General features: G+C 40.7%; 1 protein-coding gene across 1 annotated transcript in view; it reads right to left on the bottom strand.

Moving 5' to 3' along the window:
• The window catches only part of TTC29 (tetratricopeptide repeat domain 29), a 241,312-nt gene that overhangs the window by 45,700 nt on the left and 170,466 nt on the right, over positions 1-25,146 (bottom strand). The window contains exon 8 of the mRNA XM_066573669.1: positions 13,008-13,099. Coding sequence (XP_066429766.1) covers positions 13,008-13,099 — 92 coding nt within the window. The remainder of the gene's footprint in view (positions 1-13,007; positions 13,100-25,146) is intronic.

Below are 25,146 nucleotides of genomic sequence, written 5' to 3'. Positions count from 1 at the left end.
AGCCCTTCCCTAAAAAAGAATGCAAGGGTGCCGGCAGAGCATTGTCTTCAATGCAGACGCCGCGGCTCCATTGAAGAGAATGCCTGCTTTTTTTTTTTTTTAACACAAAAACTTTTCTTTTTCAGGGAAGGGCTTATATGTAAAGCCCTTCCCTGAAAAACAATGCAGGGGGTCGGCAGAACATTGTTTTCAATAGAGCCGCCGGCAGCAGCCGCGGCTCCATTGACAACAAGCACGCAGCTGTGTTCACGCGTGTTTTTGCTCGTACCTAGGTGCGCACAAAAACACGCTCGAGTGAACCCACCCTTATTCTCTATTATATAATAATATACCCCCCCCCCCCGAGAGGGGAAACAATTGGCTTTGAAGCCTATTTTGTTACGCTTAAAACCTGAATAAAGTTATTTGAAACAAAACATTTAATTTAACACTGTAATTTATTTTCATTAAAATCCTAAAGACAAGCTCCCTTTAGATTTACATGTGGCTCTGCCAGGACAGCTCCCCTTCCCCACTGCATTATATAGAATCTATAGCTAACCCTAAAGGTACCTTTACATGGGGCGATTATCGCTAGAATTATCACTGGAAACAGCTCACTTAGGCGATAGTTGTCCTGTGTACAAGTGACAACGGACAGGACACTGAGCAACCAATTGCTCATTTGTCAGAGTCATTCGGTTTTTAGCTCACACAAATACCAAGTGACTGTTGGGTCATGTGAATAGGAGTCACACAATCTTCGAGAGCCTGTCAGTTTACTGTGAATAGACAGAAGGGCCAGAACGATACTGAGACGCTCCGCCTCCTTTATTGCTCCTGTGTAAATCACAGGAGTGATAGTTGTTGGGACAGTTGTCGAGTGCTGATGTGCCCAACAATTGTCCCATGTAAAGGGACCTTAAGTACAGATTTGCCCATTGGTGGATCCCTCTTGCCTGGGTAAATTATGTACCTCCTATACTAATGGTATTGTGTAATGTAGTTCCAACCACAGCACAGATACTATTTGCCTAATTAGCTACAAGCTCAACCCCACAAGAAACCAATTGCAAGTTTTTCTGTGGCTTGTAGATGCTCATTTATCTAATGCTTTCTAGCATTTATATGGAGATATAGCACTCTGAACTAACATATTTTGACTCAACAGTTCAAACCATATTTAGCAACTGTTCAGCATCCTACTTAGGCTAGGTGCACACTAGCTGTAATGTGAGTTCCTCCCAAGAGTCTCAGTGGAACAGACAGGAATAGATCATACCATGAGTTTTTTTATGCAGACCATCAGTCCATGTGAAAAAACGTCCATGTTCATAGCCTTGTAGACCTTATATAATGTGGCTGTGCACTGTCCTTGGAATAACATGGACAGCATACAGCCCCATACACGCTAGTGTGCCGGAGGCCTTATAGTGAATAGGTGAGGTTCTTGGCTTTGTTTCTAGAGGACCTTCTATTGAGCAGCAAATTTTACATGCAGATCACCTCTGACTAGACTGCAGAAGGATATACTAAGTGAGATGTTTTCCAATATCAAATGCCATTCTGGTGAATTCTTTGTCTTCTATACTATTATTTCTGTGTCCAACTACTGTGCTGGTTTTCAGTACTTTTTGTTTCTACAGCAAAGCTTGGACAGCAAACAAAATACCATCTATCATAAATTTCTGATTTTGCTGACACAGGAAGACCTGTTCATGTCTTCTTATTATGCTTACAAAGTACTCAAACTTTTCTCAGAAAAGCAGTCTATTTCTTAAAGGGGTTGCCTGGTATCAACAATTCTATCAAGACGCACATTCCCTGGAATAAAAATGCCCATGAGAGGCTCTACTACTGAGTCCCCAATTATTAGTTTTTATTGCCCAGGGAAGAAAAATACTAAAAAAATGTTCATTAATCTCAATGGGTTCTAGAGATTCTCAACAGATGAAAGCTGCATATGTTACAGTTCTCTGCCCATCTGTATCAAGAAAAAACACAGAATTAGCCCAATATGGTCTAATAGGTCAATTTAAGAGGGGCGGACTAATCCTGACAATCCTTTTCATATACTACTTTCTTTAGCCTCATTAAAAAATGGAGTAACCCTGTTCCTTCTATAGCAGATATAATTAAGGCAGTGAATAACAGCTGGTTTGAATACCTGCATTTCTGTACAACAAACAAAAAATATAAATTAATGAAGAATTGGGAAGTCTAGAGCCAAAGCAAAGTTTGCTATATGCCGAAGTCTTACTTGCTTTGATTACTTTCTTTTTTATGTACTAAACTAATGACTTGGTTCAAAAGTTTCTAGCTCTATTATGTTTAAGTTACACATTTCAACCTCTATGTAAGAAATTCAATGAGGTTTTGTTATTTGTTTACTATGCCTGTAATTACAGTGAAAAACCATTTTCAATAAAAATTGAATTTCCAAAAAAAAACAATTGTTGAAGTCTGAGTGTTTAGAAACCTACTTTTTGTTCTTTTCTTCTAGTACACTAATACAAAAGACCAAATAAACATTCACGACAACATTTATATAAGAAGTTGCAGGTGTCTAACAGCTTGGTTCAGTAAGAAAAGCTTTTGTTAAGGAAGCCAACCTAGTCTTGCAAGAGAGCAGCACAAGATTTACTGAGGATAAGAACAGGGTTAGAGTGTTAGACAAATATTAATTCCTCTTTTCCCAGTCCTCTGCATGCAGTGCACAGGTGCAGCCTAGAGAGCATATTATGGGTTATAATCACCAAATTCATTCAACCAGACCTCAGAGAGTTAAAACATACATTTCTGAGAAGCAGCACTATTCAGTCCAAAGAAAAAAAAAAGAAAATTCACACGATATTTATCTATCAAGGTGATTCCAGTTTCCAGATGGGCAAACGGTACTTTAAACACCCATATCCCCTGACAACTGTCCAATTATGTATATCACACTTGGCCTACTGTTTGCTGTAGAAGTAATCAATAAAGGATGTGGTTGAGTGAACATAGGTTTTGGTTGAACCAATGCATGAAAACTTAATCATTTACTCAGAATGGAGAAATCAAATAGAACAGGGATGAAACTACCACAAAGGGGATTCTTGATGGTGCTATAAGTTTAGAGGCTGGGGATGAAAGTATTACAGTAAATGGAATCAGTGAGAAGAGAAATGTATAAAAAAAGAGTAATAGCTTTCTCTTAATTTAAAGAACTAATCTGAATTGCATTGTGTTCAATTTTTAAAAGGTATCCATCACAAAATAATGTCACGCTGACAAATTCACATCATTGGGCAAACCAATTTATTTAGGGAAAGTCGCATCAATTCTCAGGAAAGTGTTTGCTAAACATCTCAGATGAATTACATGTATTGTGGAGTCATATATTGATTCACACTTCGTATTTTAGACACATGTTAAAGATTTGATTGAGTGATATGGCTTTTATCCTGGCATTGACCCCACGTACCAGGCTCTACTAATGTTATAGCATCCTTGGTGGTGGTTTGTGCATGGTTATCTTTTCCTTCTGGAGAGGGCTCTGGTTTTGGCTTATATTCGCACTCATGTTATAAGGCCTGACATGTAGAAAAGCTACCCTACTAATAGGCCTTCTAACAGGTGTCCCTGCTGAGACATCGTAACATCTTCCAACTGCATTCCAAATTTCACAGAACACTTTTCACTGAGGCAGTAATTGTCTATACTGTAGTATCAAGAGGCCCTTCACAGTTATAGACACCTTATAATAATTTTTATTAGAAGTAGATTAAAATGAGACTAGGGCTTAACATACACAAACCAACACGCAATTCATTTTCGCTACTGGGTCATAGTAATGATGGTAGACCTCAGTAGACAAAGAATATATGGGAATAGCTAGCCTCATATATGTGAGTCAGTATAGTGAGATCTCAATACAGGAAACTGGCTCGCTGTTAAATGGCATATGCCAAAAGACAATTCGAGCTGAGATATACTTGACAGAACGACGATCTGTCTGATTATTCGTATAACTCAGACGTATAGATGGCAATGTCCAGATTACAGTACTAGACTCAAAGAGGCCTAGCTGATAATGTCTGTATTCCTAACTAATGCGTGCAAGTTCAACTATTGAGTAACGCTTCTTAACCTAATATTATCTGAGCACTGTGACTGATTGAAGGCATAGTCCTGTACAGAATAAGATTAAAGATTCAAAAGGTTCGACGCGTTTCTATGTTAGATATCAACGTTTCATCAGGAACCTTATAGAAAGTAGTGTTTCCTAAATGTCATCGTGATATAGAACTTGCACCTAAGGTAAGGGTGGCTTGTCATGCGCTCGTTTGGATCAATAAGTATAACACCCTTGATGTGCAATGCAGGCTTGACACAGAAGTGTCATGATAAAGTTAGCCATATTACTGTAATAGGCTAGCGTTTTTGGAGAAAAACTACTGTTTTGATATGGAAGGCAGCAAGGACGCTTTTCTAACAGAAATTGATAAATTCTGCAACTAACACTATCTGTACGTGATAGTAGGAGGCCGCAGGTGCTATATCTTCTTAGTCCTGCACCATATCACCTTTATTTAGGTTGTTAGCTTGTCTTTTGGGCTTTTGGAATTTTGAACAAAAGTTGGTTAGGAGTTGAACTCAGGAATAGGGTTCTTACTATCACCTAGAGATAGTGTAAGTTGCAGAATTTATGCAGTTCTATATCATGATGACATTTAGGAAACACTACTTTCTATAAGGTTCCTGATGAAACGTTGATTTCTAATGTAGAAACGCGTCGAACCTTCGAACCTTTTGAATCTTAAATCTTATTCTGTATAGGACTATGCCTTTAATCAGTCACAGTGCTCTGATAATATTAGGTTAGGAATACAGACATTATCAGCTAGGCCTCTTTGAGTCCAGTAGTGTAATCTGGACACTGCCATCTATACGTCTGAGTTATACGAATAATCAGACAGATCGTTGTCCTGCTGAGATCTCACCATACTGATTTGCGCATAGTAAACTGGACACTGCCATTCATATGTCTGAGTTATACGAATAATCAGACAGATCGTCGTTCTGTCAAGTATATCTCAGTTCGAATGGTCTTTTGGCATATGCCATTTAACAGCGAGCCAGTTTCCTGTATTGAGATCTCACTATATTGACTCACGTATATGAGGCTAGCTATTGTCATATATTCTTTGTCTACTGAGGTCTACCACCATTACTATGACCCAGTAGCAAAAATGAATTGCGTGTTTTTTTGTTGGTTTGTGTATGTTAAGTCCTAGTCTCATTTTTTTTTTTTAAAGGAATTTTATTTAGCCAGAAATTAACAAGCATGTAAACACGGATAACTGTCACCGCAGGTGTCAGATTCAGGAGATAGTACATTGCATGAGAAACAGGGTAGAGATAGCCTTTGCCTGCGTACATATACATATTTCTTCTTGGCATGCTATACCTGGCTAGTACTTTTATTTCTTTCGCCCCCCCCCCCCCCCCTTTAAACTCTTAACTTTAGCAGTTATTGCTAAACAGTAGTTTAATCTTGAATAGATCAGCTGTGATCAATCAGGAAAAAAAAAACAAAAAACTTAAACTTAGCCCCCCCCCCCCCCTCCAACCCCTTGGCGCGACTCTCTTAAGAACAACTGTGGGAATAGAGGAGAAAAAATTAGTTTTCTGAGCATAGGGTTTTATCGTAGAAAGCAGATTTAGCAGGTGTCTCTCTTTTTTTATCCTTCTCTCTCCCTCACTCCCCCCCTACCACCTGGCTTGGCTCCCCCGACGCGGTCGCGGGGCAACTCACCCATCCATCCCAAATCTTGTCGAATTTTTCAGGGCACCCCCTGGCCATGTATGTCAATTTGTACATTGGGATTTCAGCATTAACGACCCGGATCCATGCGCTCCTAGTCGGCCACCCAGGGTGTTTCCAATTAAGTAGGATCACTTTTTTTGCATAGAAGAGTAGCAACTTGTATAATGTATGTGTTGCTGCCGCCACCGGCAGGTCTCCCACAAGCCCAAAGAGGCACGTTCCAGGATGCATGATCCTCGGTGCCCCTAGATGTGTTTCCATGAAGACAAGCACGTCTCTCCAGTATTCCTGTAGGACCGCGCACTCCCAGAACACATGCATGACCGTCCCATCTGCCACCAAACATCGCGGGCACATTGCAGTAGGGAGCAGGCCCATGGTGCACAACCTGGAGGGGGTATAATATATGCGGTGCAGAAATTTAACTTGGATGAGCTTGTCTCTAGCGCTAACCAGGGGGGGACCAGAGCCACCCAGTATATCCTCATCTTCCCCTGAGGTCAGGTCAGGGATATCTCCCTCCCATCTCTGTACGGCCCTTTCGCCTAGCGGGGCCAAGCATTGCACCGCAAGGGCATAAAAACTCGACAGCGGTTTGACAAGATTGCACATCTGCGCCAGGCTCTCCAGCCGTGTCATGGATAGTGGGATAGACAGACCTCCAAACTGAGCCCTGGCTGCATCTCGCAATTGATAGTACCTAAAGTAGGAGTTTTCGGGCAGGCTATGGGCAACCCGTAGCTGCATAAAGGTGCAGAACCTGCCCTCGCTGACTATGTCAGAGAGGACATTGACGCCCCGGCGTCTCCAGAAGGCGGACTCCGGGAAGCGCTGGAAGTGTGGCAGTTTGGGGTTATTCCAGAGGGGAGTGTGTGGGGATCGCGCAGTCTTCTCTGTAGTGGACAGTCTCGTGACCCGTTGCCAGGTCTCCAGTGTCACCAGCATGGGAGTAGGCAGAGGGGCGACCGAGGATGAGGGGCCGCTCAGTAGCAGTCCCCGTAGGTTCTGAGCAGGGTCCACCATTCTACGTTCCAGGCCCACTGCCGGGTTGTAATTTGACGAGCATATCCACCATCCCGCGTATACCAGTTGGCTGGCCAGGTAATAGTAATAGAAGTGCGGTAGGGCCAGTCCCCCTCCGTTCGATGGGAGGCACAGAGTCTCCAATTTAATCCTGGGTGTAGTGCCCCTCCACAGTATGCGCAGTACGATCCCACGGAGCTTAGTGAAGAATTTTTTAGGGACTAACATAGGAGAATTATGCAGTATATACAGGAATTTTGGTAGTAGTTTCATTTTTAGCAGGTTTATTCTGCCCACCAGCGTGAGTGGGAGAGAGGCCCAGCGTGTCGCCGCCTCCCCGGCCCATGCCAGGAGGGGGACCAGGTTGGAGTTGTAAAAGGCGGATAGCTCCGCTGAGACCTTTACTCCCAGGTAGGTGGTCTGGGTTGTCCAGCTCAGCGGGGCGGGCAGAGGGAGATCGGCGGCCGCAGGGTCCACCGCCAGTAAGTGAGTCTTGTCCCAGTTGACCTTAACGCCAGAGTGTGCGCCGAATGCGCCGAATATAATCAGGGCTGCGTCTAGAGACGCCTCCGGGTCTTGGAGGAAGAGTAGGGTGTCATCTGCATAGAGCGCTATGCGCTCTTCGTAGTTGTTCAGTTTAAATCCCTTCACTGTTGGTGACGTTCGGATTTGGATCGCAAGGGGCTCTATGGCGAGGGCAAACAAGGCGGGGGACAGAGGGCAACCCTGTCTTGTGCCTCTGCTCAGGGAGAATTGGGCAGAGACATGTGTATTAGTTTTAATGTTGGCTACCGGGGAGTTGTATAAGATCTCGATCCATTTAATAAAAGTTGGCCCGAATCCGAACCGCCGCATCACCGCCCATAGGTACTTCCACTCTACTGAGTCGAAGGCCTTTGCCTGATCTATAAATACCAGGGTGCGCCTCCCGCAGTTAGTGTGCTTGTACGACAAGTGGTTAAAGAGCCTCCTCAGGTTCATGTCCGTGCTTTTGCCAGGCATGAAGCCGGACTGGTCCGCGTGTATGATCTCTTTTAGTACCGAGTTTATACGCGTCGCCAGTATTTTTGCGAGTATTTTTACGTCGTTGTTGAGAAGGGAAATGGGACGGTAAGAGCCGCTGTCCCTGGGATCTTTTCCGGTTTTAGGGATCATTATTATGAGAGCTTTACGCATTGTGTCCGGTAGCGCCCCTTCCCGCAGAATAGAAGTATATAGTGTGAGGAGTCGCGGGGCCAGGATTTCCACATTTTTTTTATACCACTCCCCGGGGAGCCCATCTACGCCCGGTGATTTCCTATTGGGGAGTGCCTTAATAGCCTCCGTTATTTCTTCTATACTTAGATCCCCATCTAGGTGGGCCGCGCTGTCTCCACTCAGTGTGGGGAAGGGAATGTCACCCAGGTACGCCAGGAGCTGCGCTTCAGTATAGCTCAGTCTGGAGGTGTACAAATCTCCATAGAATTGGGCAAACGTTTGATTAATTAGTTTGGGATCATTTAATAGAGTAGTCCTAGTCTCATTTTAATCTACTTCTAATAAAAATTATTTTAAGGTGACTATAACTGTGAAGGGCCAAATTTCACAGAGGAGCATTATATGGCCTTTTTAGTCTCCTCACATCTATTTGGTGGTCTCCACAAGAAGAATCTGTAACCCTCCCAAATCCTGGGCCACTGATTCACAGTAGGACTATAGCTACAGCTGCCAACAGTTGGGGAGCCATAAGATTCACATTGGATTTTGGGCCACTGGTTGGGGAACAGTGAAACATGAGACTTAGTTTGATTGCGTATTACACTGGGTGAATATGGGGATCATGTAAAACTATTTAATAACATATTGATTTTGATTTGTCTTTATTGTTTTTTCCAACATAGTATAGAATTGAATCACTTATCAAGAATTTGGAGGCCAAATCTATACCTTGAACTCTTTGTCATGTTCTTGAAAGCATTCCTGAACAACTTTTCGTAATGTGGCTGGGAGCATTATCTTGCCGAAAGTGACTAATACTATTAGGGAATATCAGTGCCATGAAGGGGTATACTTAGCCTGCAACTAAGATATGTGGTATATGTGAAAGTAACATCCACATTAATGCCAGGATCCAATGCTTCACAGCAGAATCTTGCCCAGACCATCACTTTGCCTTTTTTCCATTGTGCATTCTGCTGTCATCTCTTTCCCATGTAAGGGACACATGTGTTTGGCCATCCACATGATAAAAAAAGAGACTGGTCCATCTTTTTATATTGCTCCATGATCACTGTGATCTCTCAGGCAAGCTGCCATGCACTGTGTATTCCGACAACTTTTAATCACAGCCAGCACTAACGTTTTTAGTACTTTGTGTTACAGGTAGCTTTTCTGTTGCATTGGATGGACTAGTGAACCATTGCTTCAGTGAGCCTGTTGCTCGTTCGCTGGTTGTCCTTTCTGGGACCTCTTTTGATATATATTAACCAATGCATACTGGGGACACACCAGAAGTCCTGCTGCTTTGGAGATGCACTGTCATCTAGCCATTACAATTTAGCCCTTGCCCAAGTCGCACAGATCCCTATGAGTGCCCATTTTACCTGCTTCCAACATATCAACTTGAAGTACTAACTGTTCAATTGCTGCCTAATGTGTATATCGCACCCCTTGACAGGTGCTATTGTATCAGAATAATCAGTTATTCATTTCGCTTGTATAGGATTTTAATGTCCTGGCTGATTGGTGTAAGCCTGCTTTCACACCTGTATTAGTGCTCAGTTCAGGGTTTATGTTTCTTTGCTCCATTTTTTGAGGAGAGAAACTGACATAAAATGAAAAAAGAGGATGTTCTTTTCCGTCTTGATTTCAATGGGGTTTCTGTTTTTTCGTTATGGAAAAATAACACTGCAGACTGTACAGACTAACAGTATAGAAGCAAACTGAAACTGAACTGATGCATTTCCATTTCCTTTCGTTTTTTTATTTTTTTATTTTTTTAAACCACATTGAAATCAATGTTATTTCAGTTTCTCTTCTCCAAAAATGGAGCACAGAGACGGCAACCATGGACTGAGCTCTAACACGGATGTGGACCCAGCCTAAGAGACTCAAAATAGATTCTAATATGAAGACTGCAGTAGTTTGTATTAGTCATTTTATTTAAAGCATACTTTCAAGGAAAAAAAAACAACAGAGTTCTAAGATCCTCATATACAATACCACTGTGGAGCCTTTCCATTCATAGCTAAACCATTTATGATGCAGATCTCTCCTTCCTATTTCACTAGAAGCAAGTTGCTATCATAATCTGCCATATTACAGATATACTATGGCTGCAGCCATATGATGACTGGGGAAGGCAATGGCAAACCAACCTGCAAAAACAGGCTGCCAAGAAAACATCACGATGTGACGTCACCCTCGGAGTCGGTCATGACTCGGTGCTTGCACCAGGGGCCTTTACCTATGGCTGCAGCCAAGTCTCTATAAGCCTGCAAGGTGACATCACACTTGCCATTGCTCCCTTATTCCCTCTTTTGATAGTCTGTTTGCATCTGCTTGCCATGACAAATGATGCAGCTCTCTGTAGTCACTTTTGAAGCCAATTTAAAGGAGACCTCAGCCATGTGTCCTTACCTGAGGATCAATGTACATCTTTGCTTGGCGATCGTTCCTGTTCCACATTGTGAAAGAGAGTATATTTGAAACAGCTCACCTGTATCTGTACATATCCACTCCCAGGTATACTGTGTTTGATGCAGAGGAACCAAATGGGCTCTGTTTCAGTATTCAGAAAACTTGTTAGGATCCAGTATCAAAAATCTTCACAGGATTGCAAGTTTTATTAGAACACTACTTTACAAATTCACATAAAAGCATCACGCCATGATGAAGGACTGTGCTTTGTCAGCATGAAACGTAGAAAAATTTCCTGTTTTAAAGGGATGTGCTAATAAAAGTTGCAATTTTATGAAGATTTTTGATGCTTGATCCCTCCAAGTTTCCTGTTCTATATTGACTCCTGACATTGACCTTGAAATTAAGGTCTTGTCTGGTCCTTTTAGATTTGTACTCTTGGTACTGACTGCTGGCCTGTCTTCTGACTATGGTTCTGTTTCATCCTCTGGCCCATAATGCTCTCTACAGAGCTAATATCCTCTGGCTACATTCCTGATTGCACTACAAGTTCTTCTCACAATGCACCTGTTGCCAATTGGTGTATACCGCGTTTCCCCGAAAATAAGACACTGTCTTATATATTTTTTTGCCCCAAAAAGGGCACAGTGTCTTATTTTCGGGGGAGGCCTTTAACTTACCTCACCGCGGCGTCCCGATTCCTCCCGATGGTGTCCAGCGGTGGCGTGGCATCCTCCTGGTCTTACAGATGCCTTCTACTGGCGACGGGGCTTTGAATACCCCGCCTCCAGCAAAGCGAGCGCTGTGATTGGCTAATCGAGCGCTGGCAGCCAATCACAGCCGGCGCTCGATGAGCCAATCACAGCCATTCAGTGATGTCATACTATCGGGGTAGGACCTATTTTCGGGGAAACATAGTATTCTGGGGACCTTCACCTGGGACTCCAACCAGGAAAGTCCATACCACCTTGTGGGGTTAAGGGTGAGAAACAGGGAGATTCCATAAATTAAGCACCCCAGTCTAGCAGGTACTAAATAGACGGTGGCATAGAAGAGCCACTTATTTGGTAAGAAACATAACCCATACAGATTGCAATTTCCTGTTCGGGTAAGATATTCAAGTTATTTTAGGTATCTTTCTCTCTATCTGCTCCTTCAGCTGACTTCAGCAGAGAGAAAGTATAGGGCTTCTGTAATTCAACTTCTCTCCTACTTTGCTCCATGAAATTAATGGAATGTAGAGCCTGGAAGTAAATGAAGCTAATAAAAAGCATAGGACACAAATGTTTAATTCAAGATAAGTAATTTAAATGTTCACACAGAGATGCATACTCTAAGAGATTCGTAAGTGGATCACTGAAGGTTTGCTTTACAGCGTATTTCCATTGTATTCAGTTTTACTGTTTATATACAAAATAGATATGATCTACAAAAAGAGTAACTTTGTAAAAACATTGCATTAAAGGGGTATTCCAATTGAAGTTATGCCCCATCTGCAGGATGGGGAATAAAATGCTGATTGGTGGAGGACTGACTGCTGGGACCCCCCATCAATTGCCAGAATGGTGCCCCATGTTCCCTGTGGAACTGGAAAAATGAATGGAGCGACAGCATGCATGCTAGGTCACAGCTCCATTCATTTCAGTGAGAGTGCAGAGGATTATCGAGTATTTGAACTCATTGAAATGAATGAAGCAGTGGCCAAGTGCATGTACTGCAGCCCCATTCAATTTGTCAGTCTCTCAAGGAACATATTGGTGGGAGGTCCCAGCAGTCAGACCCCCACTGATCCGCTAGTTATGCCCTATTCTACAGATAAGAAATACCAATGTCACCAGAATGCCCCCTTAATTATACTATACTGATCCTGAGTTACATTATGTATTATAGCTAAAGCTGAATTTAACATTCTATATGTCCAAATAGGAAAAGGTCAATAATTTTTCCAATAGGACACTCTAATGTCGCCTACAATTCAGAGAGAGACAGTTTTCCCTACATAAGATTACTGTGCAGTGCCTTCTTGCTATAATGGATATGTCCAGAGCCAGTTCTGATTTGAAGCCTGCAGAATTCTAAGCAAGGCTCTGGACTATAGTACAGGCTGTAACTCAATACAAGCTAGGTAATGTTATGTATTTACAAGGTTTCTCAGCTTGAGATGTAATTCGATGTGGAAGCTGTAAAATGCCAGTCAAACATGAATTGAGACTGAATCTATTTGTATGAAAATTAATTTAAAGGAAGTGATCATATGAAAATATTGCTAAAACCCTCCTGATACTTTATCTCTGTAATTTCTATACATCCATCATCCATCTAAATTTATAGAACAGATATCTGTACAAATATAGCCAACATGTAAGAGCAGAGGACAGGAAACGCTCTGATGCCGCTTCACTCTGCCCTTTTAAACTGTATTTGTTTCAAATAATTTAGACTGAAAGGGTCACCCAGGAAGGGCAGTGCTTAAGCCGTAAAGAGCCAGTAAATGGGAAGTGACAGATCTCTAGCAATTCAAGTCATTCACAGTTGAATAAATTGGCAGTGACAGCAAGACATTCGAGTGCTAACTCACCTTTCCAGAGCTTTTGCCATTGCTTCGTATGCTTTTCCCAGCCCAACGTTATCTTTAAGCCTTTTAGAGATTTCCATGTAAGTATTAAGGTACTGTGCAAAGAAAAAGAGCACAATAGAACTACAATATATAAAAAAGTAGCAATCTTATTAACATGAATCTATGGCTTTACTGAACAACTGCATTTATGGTGTAGATAAATAAAGGGGAAACTTATGCAGAATAAACAAGGTTCCTGCGGCAGCGATAAAGAATGCTCCAAATTTATTAAAAATTGTAAATGTTCTCCTTTCATGAAGTGGAGTAAGAAAGAGTAAAGCGTCTACCGTTTATACCGAATTCTGCCATATTTATATGCTGTGTGGGCCATTTTTATGATTTTGGCAACTTGCACCTAAATAGAATACTAATACACACAGGCCAATAATGGCCACATTGTGACCCCTTTATTCTGAGGCTCATGTGAGTCCCAGCAGTAAGCAATAGCATATTCCTATGGCATGATATCACTTACTTTAGTGTTAAAATCCCATTAACAACACCATCAATATGGATGCAGCATATAAAACACAAGCACAAATTACAAATATTTTTTTTTTATATCTTAGTTATATCTTGTAGTTAGTCATCTTCTAATCACATTTTTAAAAAATCTTTTCACCCTAGACAGAACTTTGTTACGACCTGACTATGTTATATTGTATATTATATAGAGATAAAACATGGGGTGTATATATATATATATATATATATATATATATACACACACACACACACACACACACTAAATATAACATATATTCTGTATATAGCATATATACTAAATATAACATAGTGGCAACTTTTGGTCCCACTCTCCTGTTCCATCAGGAAATTGGTGATCTTATTCAGTCTTTATCATGTATCATGGCATAATCATGGATTCATTTGACATTCTCTATTGATGCTTGACAAAAGGCATCAGTCCGAAATGTTAACGTTGCAATTATTTGTAAGATCTGCAGATGTTTAATAAAACTTTCAGAGCAACATAAAAGAATTCCAGTGTGTGCAGTCCATTTTGATATTTTGGATGGCTGAAAACAGCATCCAGGCCAAAGCTTGAATAGTTTCATAGCCTGTTAATAGCAAATCAGAGCCCAAAGCTGCAAGCTTTAGTCTCTGTCTTCGCAGGTCTCTGTTTGATTCTGGAATTTTGGCTGAAGAGAATAGTGTAGTCGATTATACTGATCACTGACTCCAGCTCAGCTTGATTGGCAATAGGCAACTGTCCAAAATCCACCACCTGTTTCATTATAGGTTCAGGTTGTTGTCCTTTTCCACTGCAGATCTGCCTGTTCAGGTTGACTACTGTATATTAGCACAAGCTCACCCCAACCCTAGGAAGTCTGAGCTAATTTGAGAAACAAGGGTAGAAAGATTCTAAACTACAATGAACTAAATCACCAGTGAGAAGGATACATATGAGAAGGCAAATGAACCTTACTGTCCATGAACTAGAGAATAACAACAAGTGAAATACGGTAAGATGTTATAAATGAAGCATCCACTTAATACTACTAAACCGTATGTGTACAATCAGATGTATTCCTTGTTTTACGTGTGCAACATCCCTTCCTCTACATTTTAATTTACACGTTTAAGAATAAGGTTCTTGCCTTTGTTTGAAGGCAATCTGTCTCCAAGTTTCTGCTGACCTATCTGAGGAAAGCATAGACTTATGATAGAGCCTTTGATTACAGCGCTGGGTCACTTATCTTGTGTCATGTTGTAGTTTGCTTAAAAACCACAGTTGAGCAGCTGCAGCTTGAACTGAGGTCTGAGATGCGGCATTTTTCAGCTTCTGGCTTCTCCACCCTCCAATGGATGACTGACAGTCTTCTTGCTATGCGGAGAAAAAATGCCAAGCAGAGGCAAGGTGGAGGGCTGGTTGGCATCCAGTGAACATCAAGGACTGCAGAGTGTGTGCACAACATTAACCCTTTCCGATCTAATTTTTATCCTGGTTTTCCGAGGGGGCTTACTCTTTTTCTGCCGTTATACAACGGCGCTATATGCTGGCTAAAGCCAGTACTGCATGAGGTGACACGTTGAATACGCTCCGACAGCAGAGAGGCTGGTAATATACAGTAAGAGAACCTCAACGAATGTCTTCCAACATCGGAGCTGTACAGCCCTAAATCATAATGTCTTGAGATGTCAGACAGTGGATTGGAAAGGGTTAAGCGGGCTACTGTTACCAAGTGCGTGATCAATCAATCAATCAATCAATCAATCATTCTTGTGATTAAGGTACAGGGTCCATTGTTGTCCCTCCAATCACATCCCTTGATATCCGGTATATTCAATCTGCTTACATGTTTTGTGTTTTAACTCTTACCTCTATGGGGGAGATATATAAAAAATGCCTAAAAGAAAAACTTTTTGTTGCCCATGGCAACCATTCACAGCACAGCTTTTATGTTTCAAGAGCAGCATACGAAACAAGAAGCTGTGCTGATTGGTTGCTATGGGCAACAAAGACAGTTTTGCTTTAAGGCAGTTTTATGACTCTAGTTTCTGGCAATGATAGTGTGCTCAGTCATTCCGTAGTTCTTAAGCAGTTAGAGAGCTTCTGTTGCTGAAGATTCAGACAATCAAGTGGAACATTAGTCAAAGCGATACCGAGGTAATGACGTCTGACATGTGCTGCTGAAATGGGATGAGCAGCATGCTGAGACACTGCAACGGAGGAATATGCTGAAGCTGGAGGTAGGTGTTTGCAGTCCTTTGATGATACATATATTTGTGTACACTAATAGTTCTAATGTCCTCTTCCATAAAAAACGATACAAGATTTCCTAATATACTTATAATGAATGTGGTGCTGTCTATAATTGAACTTAGCAGCTACCAGGAACTCAGGTATATCCTATAGAGCAGGCATTTATGTCTTCTTATTTAGCAATGTTATGGAAACCACTTTCTCCCCGTGTAGCACCAAGTACAGTATGTTGGTTAATACAATCTGGCATAAGGATGCCGTGCTACAAAACGGAAAACGTATTTCAGCTAAAACCAATATAAATCAGCTTGGTAAACATTGTCGTTTCTGCCCTGCAGTTCAAACATACATCCTTACATTAAAATCCCAAATTGCAGGACAGTTCCACATAGCATTGTTCCCAAAACTGCACAGAATCACAACTTTTTCTATAAATCCCTGAGGTCCAGCTCATGGGACAATCCAGAAAGAATAGCCTGATTGGATACTATGGGCAGCAAGGACAGATTTCCTGTTCCATTCTGATCCATTGTGGCTCATGTACATCAAAAATGTATGCATAACACAGGTAGTGACTGCAGCTAGCATAGGCTCTGTAACATGGACTGCTGGTTAGACTGGGTGCATCCAAAGATAAACATCACTGAAGAGGAAAGTCAGCAAATATATTGAAATTGCCACTATCTTTTCAACAAACTGCATAAATATATAGTACCGGTGAATATAAGAAACTTTAGAATAGAGTAATCAGTTAAAAAACAGACTATTTCCCTCTAAGACCCCTTTCCTGACACCCCCCCCCCTTCCTAAACTGTTTACTCACTCTGAAATACTGTTAAAACCTGACACCTCAGATTGCTACCAATAGAAGCCTATGAAGGGAAGACAGGGAGGAGGAGCTGAGTGAAAAAGAAGCAGAGAGAGACATGCATAGACATGCTGCTGCAGCTAATACAGTAGTGCTTTACTGTCTCACAGCAGCTGGAATTACATCTACACTGCTCTGTACGTCTCTATAATGTCCTCCATGCTAATGCTGCTTCTCTTTATATGAAAGATACATGGTTTGTAAGACTAAAAAAATACACACGCCCATACAGTTCATCCCATTACCCTGCAATATTAATCCAGAAGAAGGCAAAAAAACATGAGGCAGAGCCAATTTTTTCTCATTTTAAGGGGAAAAAACCCTAACTTTCTATACCATATCTACCATTAACACAATCTCTCAAATATATTGAGAAGCATAACCAATACTTTAAAGAGTCTATCATAAGGTTTTCTTTGCCACTGGGCATTTTAATGGTACTACTCCCCACAAATAAAATGTAATTATCTCTGGAACTGAAACGTTCCCATGAGGAGAACGGCTAATGTAATATACCACATAAAGCCACACAATAGTTCATCACACTAACATAAAATGTTCCGCTAACGGGTATTCCTGGTTTTCAAGTCGCATTTCAATACTGAACTGTATGCTAATTCACTTAGCATACCAGACCAATATGAATAATATAATCATATTATTAATGCCCACACTTTGCTGCTTACACTGAATTGATACCCTATCTGCTGTACTGCACTGCATCAAAAGATTATGCATAGTCTAAGTAGGTCACATCTTGTGCATTACCTTGATCAAAATTTCAGCTTACTTCCTCAAAGAAGCTAATGAGGTTATTATGGCATGACCTATCCCACACAAAATTATGCTGATTATCATTAATATTACTGTACTTTCTGAGAAACATGAAATGCTCAGTGCTGAAGCTCTCCACACAATTGATTCATAAAATACCGTCTTTAAATAAGAATCTGCAATAAAAATTGTACAATATGAAAATATTGTCCCAAATAAAATAATGGGACAGATTTACGAAACCTATCACAGATCAGCTTTCTTCTTTCAAAAGCACGGGGCGAAATGAAAGCTGCCCTGTGACGGGTTACTACGGGCAACAAAGTTTTTCTTTGAGGCAGTTTCGTAAATCTACCCCAGTATTTACACGAAGTGTCTGAGCAACATATGAACAGATCACCGACTACAAAACACTCTCTATTAGTCATTGATTCAAACAAAGTGGGGAAGATGTATCAAAACTGACACTAAGGAAGCGTAGAGTAGTTGTCCATGGCAACCAATCACATTTCATATATCATTTTGTAGAGGCCCTTTGGAAAATTAAAGCAGTAATTGAATCTCCTCATTGAGCTTTCTCTGTCAACATATTAGCTACTTACTGTAGCCTAGCCTTATTTGTCATGGTTAGAAGAAACCCAAAGGATATATATCAATACTGAACACTATATTATTGAGGTGTTAAAGAAAAGAAATATGTACCAAAACTATATGCTGTAGAATAAATCGCACTTATGATCAGCTCACAACCTCAAAGTAATCCCAGTCATCTTTGTGCAGAGACTCCTGGAGTGATCATCCTATATTCGGATATGGCAAAACATCCAAACATAAAAGAGCACGGCGATGGAACCATTGAATCCAATCCCAGATTCTCCCACTAATAGTAGAGTCTCCTCCACTCCCCCTATTCAATTTGTGATCCGGTCTGTTTATTGTCACTATCGGGTATGGTGGGAATACGCGGTCTCCTCCCACTGGTTTTTCTCTGTTTTGCTGATTTGTCCATCACTCCCCCTCTACACATACCCCTTTTTGTGTCTGTCCTGTCTTCCCTAAACTTCTTGTTGAGATAGTTTTTTTCTTCCAGGGACCCTTCTGTTATAATGTGCAAGGGTTGCACTAGTGAAACTTTTACATTTTGCAACTTATTATGTATCGAGACTTCTGACTCTTAGTTTTGGTCCCCGTCATTGTTCTATGACTTTATTGTCCACATAGTTTTGTATGTTTTGCTTTAAAAAAAATGTAACAAAATTCATGTAAACCAAACATAAAATTGGAGACTCTGTAGAGAGACTGAAGCAAGATTAATTCCCATGCACCACCTGGTCCTTCATGCTACTCAGTGTGGTCTTTCCAAAAAACCACCATGAATAGTAATATGGAGAAAAGTCCAAGGCACCAGAGGTATCCAAAAATAAAATGCAGTCTTTATTTATGCCATCCTTTAAAAATGCAATGTCACTTGTTGCTCTGTTCATTATATTGATGATGTGTGCTTGTCTCTTTAAGAACAGTATGGAAGATTAGGGGAGGATCAGAGTACGGTGCACGTCTCCACACTTCCGGTGATCAAAGTGTTCAGCAGCAGCACAGTTAAGTAGTTTGGCAGAACAAGTGAATACAAGTCCCCTGGGTGGCCGAGATATTGCAGCCCTACGGGCACAGAAGCACTCTGTTGAGTTACTGTGCTCCCTTCACAGTCTCTGCTTGCTTCACCAAATTGCTTACGACCACCAGAGAGAACCATGGCAGGCCTGCTTTCCATAAACCAGTAGCCAGGAAAATATGTCACTGTGCTCATATGTTCAATTTTTTTTTGGTGCAACGTTTTTACTCGCCGTATATTCGCCGGTGTGAGCGAATGCATTGGAAACCAATGCCTCAGGTGGTCGTGCATATCGGTCAGGCGTAAAAACACGGCATATATGCGCTCATGTTAATAAAGCCTCACAGACACGCGGTCATGTCATGGGGGTATTTTACGGAGATCCAGCATCAGTCAAGACCCAGCTTGGAATGGCCAGAGCCCGGTCACGAGGTTCTCCTCACAACTATGCCCCAGCATGGGGACAAAGCCATTATGACTCTGACAATGGTGCAATCAGTGTCACAGACTGAACACACTTTGCTCTCACCGGTAGTGCCAAGACCTGTTCCTGCATTTCAGCCCCCTTTTGCGGATAGGGTGGAATCCCAGCCTTCTCCTGAGTTCACTGCTAAACAAATACAGACTCATCTGCTTATACCACCCATAGAGACCTGCTTCATTTTGCTTTTAGACCCTGAAATGGCCAAAAGTATTTGGTTTCCTAATCTATGTAATGTGCATTGATATTGCCTTGTATATGCACATCATACAGTATATTTAATATTCAACGCAATGCTATGGTTGAGTCTAGTTACTTCCCATACATGTGCAACCCACATTTAGGCTCTGAGTGTTGAAAGAAGGGGGTATCTATGAAACTGGCAAAAAAAAACCATTAAAACCCAGATTAACCTAATATGGTACTTTATATTATATTAGCAGATATGTCAACAAATCAAAAGCAGTAGACTTTCATTATGGAAAAAGTAGCTAAATCCAGTGGTTGAATGGTCACAATGATAAGAAATGATCTTAACCTGTACATGAGTTTTCAAAAAATTTTCAAAAGACGACCGGGTCTTCATTGGCTACTGCTCTGCTTCTGTTTGTACCCAGTTTGACCTCTTGCAATTCAGTTTTCCATGCAGATTTCCCTATTTTTCTACTGCTCTGCTTTTTGCAATCCACGTGTAAGCATGGGGTGTCCTTGGACAGTAATTCTTCCAGGACTGTACAGGCCAAGACTTCTCTCCCTCACTTCCCATGCTGCCATAGATAAGCCTGCTCTAATAATCTGTGAGGCAGCATCTGAATGCCCACCCCTCTGTAGTATGTAATTACTAGCAGTGTCTCCATTTCCCTGTTACTAGATAAGCCAAATGCCTAATGGCAGGCAGTGGATTGCAAAGGTGCTAAAAGACGCACTCATAGGAAAGTCCAGCTCATTTGAAGTTTGGTAAAAGTTAAAAATAAAAAACTTCCTGATTTAGGTTACTGTTAAAATAATATCTATAAGGGCTCTTTCAGGAGAGCGTGTTTATGTGCTTACATACAGACGCACAAAACTGTGCATCTATTAGAACGATTGGTTTCCTATGATGTGTTTACATATCTGTGTTTTACAGGTGTGCAAACGCGCGCACCTGCAAAAGACAGGACATGTGTGCACCGCATAGGTCCGTGTTGCGTGTAAATATTCCCCCGCGGGGAGTCTCCTCATCACTGAACACTGACATCACTGTCACAGTGTTCAGTAATGATGGCACTCCCTGTGAGGAGTAAATAATCCCCTGCCACATTGAATTATGAATGGCTGAGCACTGCCTGTGATTGGCTGAGCGCTGTGACCAATCACAGGCAGAGCTCAGTTGTCATTCAATGAATGGCTGAGTGCTGCCTGTGATTGGCTGAGCACTCAGCCAATTAGATACAACCTTTTCAGCAGGCGGGGATTTTAAATCCCCACCAGCTGAAAGAGCTACAGAGCAGTGCAGGGGGACCAAGCGGCTAGACACGCCTGAGCGGAGAGGGAAGCATATTTTTTGTTTTACACATGCTAGGGATGATTTTCAGGGAAGGGCTTATATTTAAAGCCCTTCTTTGAAAATCACTGTGGGGGGGCCTGCAACCCATTGCTTTCAATGGGGCCGCTGGCAGCAGCAGCGGCCCCATTATAAGCAATTGGCACGGAGCTTTGTTCACACATTTTTCCTCACATCCGTGCAATGCTGCATTTTGCGCAGCACGGCTGCGTGCAAAACAACGCTCGTGTAAGTGAGGCCTAAAGAAGTAAACACTGGCATTTCTGCAAATAGTGTTTTCATGTTGATTCATGGATATACTGCTTATTTTACTCTAATGTCATGACATGATAAGTTCAAATTCATAGTGCTAAAGGCTCATGGGCATGGGTGCAAAAGTTTATCTTGGGGACCCCCCAACTTCTCTTAATCACTTAATGTAGAGGTGTAACTTGAAGCTCCTAGGCCCCAATGCAAAACTTGTAACAGGGCTCCTAAGTAAAATGCTGTATTCATTGTACTAGGCTCCCTATATGGAGAAGAGAGGCCTTATGGGCCCCCTAAGGCTCCTGGGCCCAGGTGCAACCACATCCCCAATAGTCACACCAGTGGTGCTACATGCCTAGACATGCGTGCCACTACACTGATAGCAAATCACAAATGTTCTGTTAATTAAAAATTACAAATAAATAACTTCTAAAAATAAAAATCTTTATTGATTCTTATTACAGAATATCTCTAAAAATAACCCCAACACTCTCCGCTGACGCTTTCCCGCTGCTGTCCAGCGCCCTTCGTTGCTGAAGGGAGACCCCTAGTGCAGGCACTTCAAACTTTATTTTCAGTCATAAAACAAAAAAAATTTTAAATGCAAGCCTATAACAAGATTGATGATACACACATAGGCTGTTAGATGAGCATAAATCAAAGTTAGTGTCCATTTAAATGAAAGCTACCCATAAGATACATTCCCAATACATACAAACATAGAATAAACTTCTAAGGCAAAGAAGCAAACAGAAAAACAGAAAAAGCTAATACAGTAAAAAGTATTACTGCCTATGAAAACTGTATATTGTGTCTGCATACATGGGTGGTATTCTGAAAGTGCTGCTTACAAATGGATGTCACAAATATCTATTAAAGAAAATGTCATATTTATGAAAATAATAAGAGGTGTAATATCAATATCCAGTGAAGCTGAGTGTCTCTTGAAATGAAGAAAAAGTAATTTTTGAGTTACAAGTCACATTGAAGAATGTTTCTCCAAATAAAGTAAAACAACAAAAAATTCCAACCTTGCTTCAATGTCATAAAAGATACATTTCCACAATAAAATAGTCCGAATCATTTTCATTGAGTTTTCCCAACATCAACCTGCATTTATGAATACAAACATCTATGAGTGTGTATACGCTCTTTTAATATCGACTCAGACATGCTGAAAATACTAAATAAGTGGGGTTTTTTTTATATAACAAATATAATAATACCAAGAAAGGAGAAAGCTATGTTATTGTGTGCATTCCCTATAAGACGACACAGAATATACATGGGAAATCACAAGATAAAACTAGTACAATGTATTATTTATTCGCTCTCTGACCAATATACGTTTCTGAAACAATGTATCAAACCCCTCACTACAGCCGGCTGAAGGTGCTTAGCAGATATTAACCAGTATATGGACAAGCATATACATTTACCAAGAACTCAGATACAGGTATATATATGCTTAACTTTAATCTACACAAACTATCCAAACCCACAAATGCTACAAGAAATTTATGGCTTACTTTTTTCTTTCCGACAGATGTGACAAAGACGGAAAATGTGATTCCTGCCAAGAGCTTTTATCAACTATGTCATAACAACTAGTAATAAGTGTAAATAATAGATGGCTAAGACCTAGTGGGAAACAGTGGCAATACGAAACAATGTTAGGTGCCTGCTGATGGAGGTTTGCGAGAGCCGCAATCCCTTGACTTCCCAGTAGAGTTTTGGCCTGACAATAAACAACAGTTTAATACTTTATCTAATCCCAGCCAAGAGGTGAGTTCAGCAGCGAGCTTCTGCAGATGTTCACATCCAATAATCTATCCATAATTGATGAAACAGGGAGGTCAGATGTAATGGCTTCTACTTTTCCAGCAACAAATAAATGGTTATTGACAAAACAAGCCAGTGTGGAGCAGAGAGTCGAGCAGTGACAATCATAGGACGGTGCTGAGGCTCGCTGGTAGAAGGAAACCAGGCTCTTCGTCTTAAGAATGCCGAACGTTGATGTACTGAAGGATGTAAAAAGGGCCAAGCTGTCATGCAGAAGAAGGAAAGAACAAACGAAGAGAGGACAAGAAGTGAACAAAGGGAAGAAACAGACTGTTGGGAAGACAGAGGTAAGTATGCATGAGCTCACTTCTCAGACATGCATTGGCTTGGCAGGGCTGTGATCACACACCTAGGCGGTTTTTATCAGCCTGATAGAGATATATATAGATATATATATATAATCTATATCTATATAAATATATATATCTAAATCTATATATCTCTACTAGTATATACTGTCACTTCTGTGTTCCGAGATGTAACAATCGTCACACTTGTTTCAATTCATTGATTTACAATTACAACCTTATTTGGAATGTATTGCTTGTTTTTTAATTCTATGTATTGGATAGAACCTGAACACAGCAATGGCTAAAACTAAATTCCTACATTCCTGCAAATATAAAAGAGCTATGTGAAAATGAAAAGTGCTAATAATAATGTGACAGTTTAGTTAAACTTTAATGCAGCTTGTAGTCTATTACAGGGAAATGGTAAAATAACAATAAAAATAATCTTGCAATAAAATGGGAAGATATTAGTGTAATTAAACGTCTGATTAGCTCTTTACGGGAACCTTAAATCTTTTGTTTTTCTGCGCCAGTGTAATTGTATTTAAAGTGGGTTAATTTTAGGCATCTCTTGTGAATATCGTCTATTTAAAGCTGCCATTTTGTTTTTGGGGTATAATCATGCGGTACGTTTTTTTTTTGCTATAAAATGCTAATGATTGTCTTTTTTTTTTGCCGATAATTAGTCAGAATCTAATAGGCCGTTGCATGTGAAGACACATGGTGGAGCAGATTTTTATTGTTATTCCTGAAATCTAAGGCACATTTGTTAAACGTAATGGCACGCAAACCGTGAGCGACACTGCGGGTTCTGTTTCAAATTGAATGTGAAGTGGGTACTGAGACATTAAATATTTCTCAATAATTAATGCGAATGCTGTAAGATGTGCACAAACTTTACAAGTATTGAGTTGTAAGTAAGTAATGAAGCCCCATGCTTCCTAATAGCATTGGTAAATACTAAATCAATTTGACAGAATTCACACACAGCATTTAATCCATAGCTTCCAATTAACTGGAGTATTTCAAGAGGCTAATACTCAGAATAGTGAGCTGAAGGGAATGCTAAAGGAGAGATGGAAATAAGTCATATAGAGTAATAATAATAAAGATTCCATATATGAAAATACGGAGCTATTTCCCATACAGCTGCTGAAATGGCAGAGGTTTACATAGAAATCTATGTATTGGTGATATGACTTACAGGATATGCTGGAACGGCAAGTCAGATTATATAGGCCTAGATCATGCTGGAAGCACAGGCAGTAAAAAGCTCTTCAAATAAAAAGGGTAATAACATATTGGCTTTCAGTGTATAATTGCATGCCAGGTGACAGGCCTAGACCATGCTATGCTGTAAGCGCACTCAATAAAATGCTTTCAAATAAAAATAATACGGTAAATACATCATTATACAATGACAGATTGCTCCAAGGCAAACAAGGTTTCCTGTGAGATCATTTTGTCCTATTTGAATTCTTTTGCGCACAATCGTACATTTTTTAAAATACCACTACTTATAATAACAATCATTGATTGTGATCAAGACTGTATCCTGTAGTAGTTCTCTTTCCAAATGACACATTACTAACACCGTGGGGGCATGTTTATTAAAGGTTTTACGCCACTTTCTGGCGTAAAAATGTGACACATTTTTGCACAAACCTGTATTAGTACAAAAGTTTGTGACTTTTCTTCTTTCTACAATAGCGCTGTTAC

Source organism: Eleutherodactylus coqui, chromosome 7 (genome assembly GCF_035609145.1).
Source record: "Eleutherodactylus coqui strain aEleCoq1 chromosome 7, aEleCoq1.hap1, whole genome shotgun sequence".
Classification (NCBI taxonomy): Eukaryota; Metazoa; Chordata; class Amphibia; order Anura; family Eleutherodactylidae; genus Eleutherodactylus; species Eleutherodactylus coqui.
The sequence above is the reverse complement of the archived record's forward strand: the minus strand, read 5'-3'. Positions and strand labels throughout refer to the sequence as shown.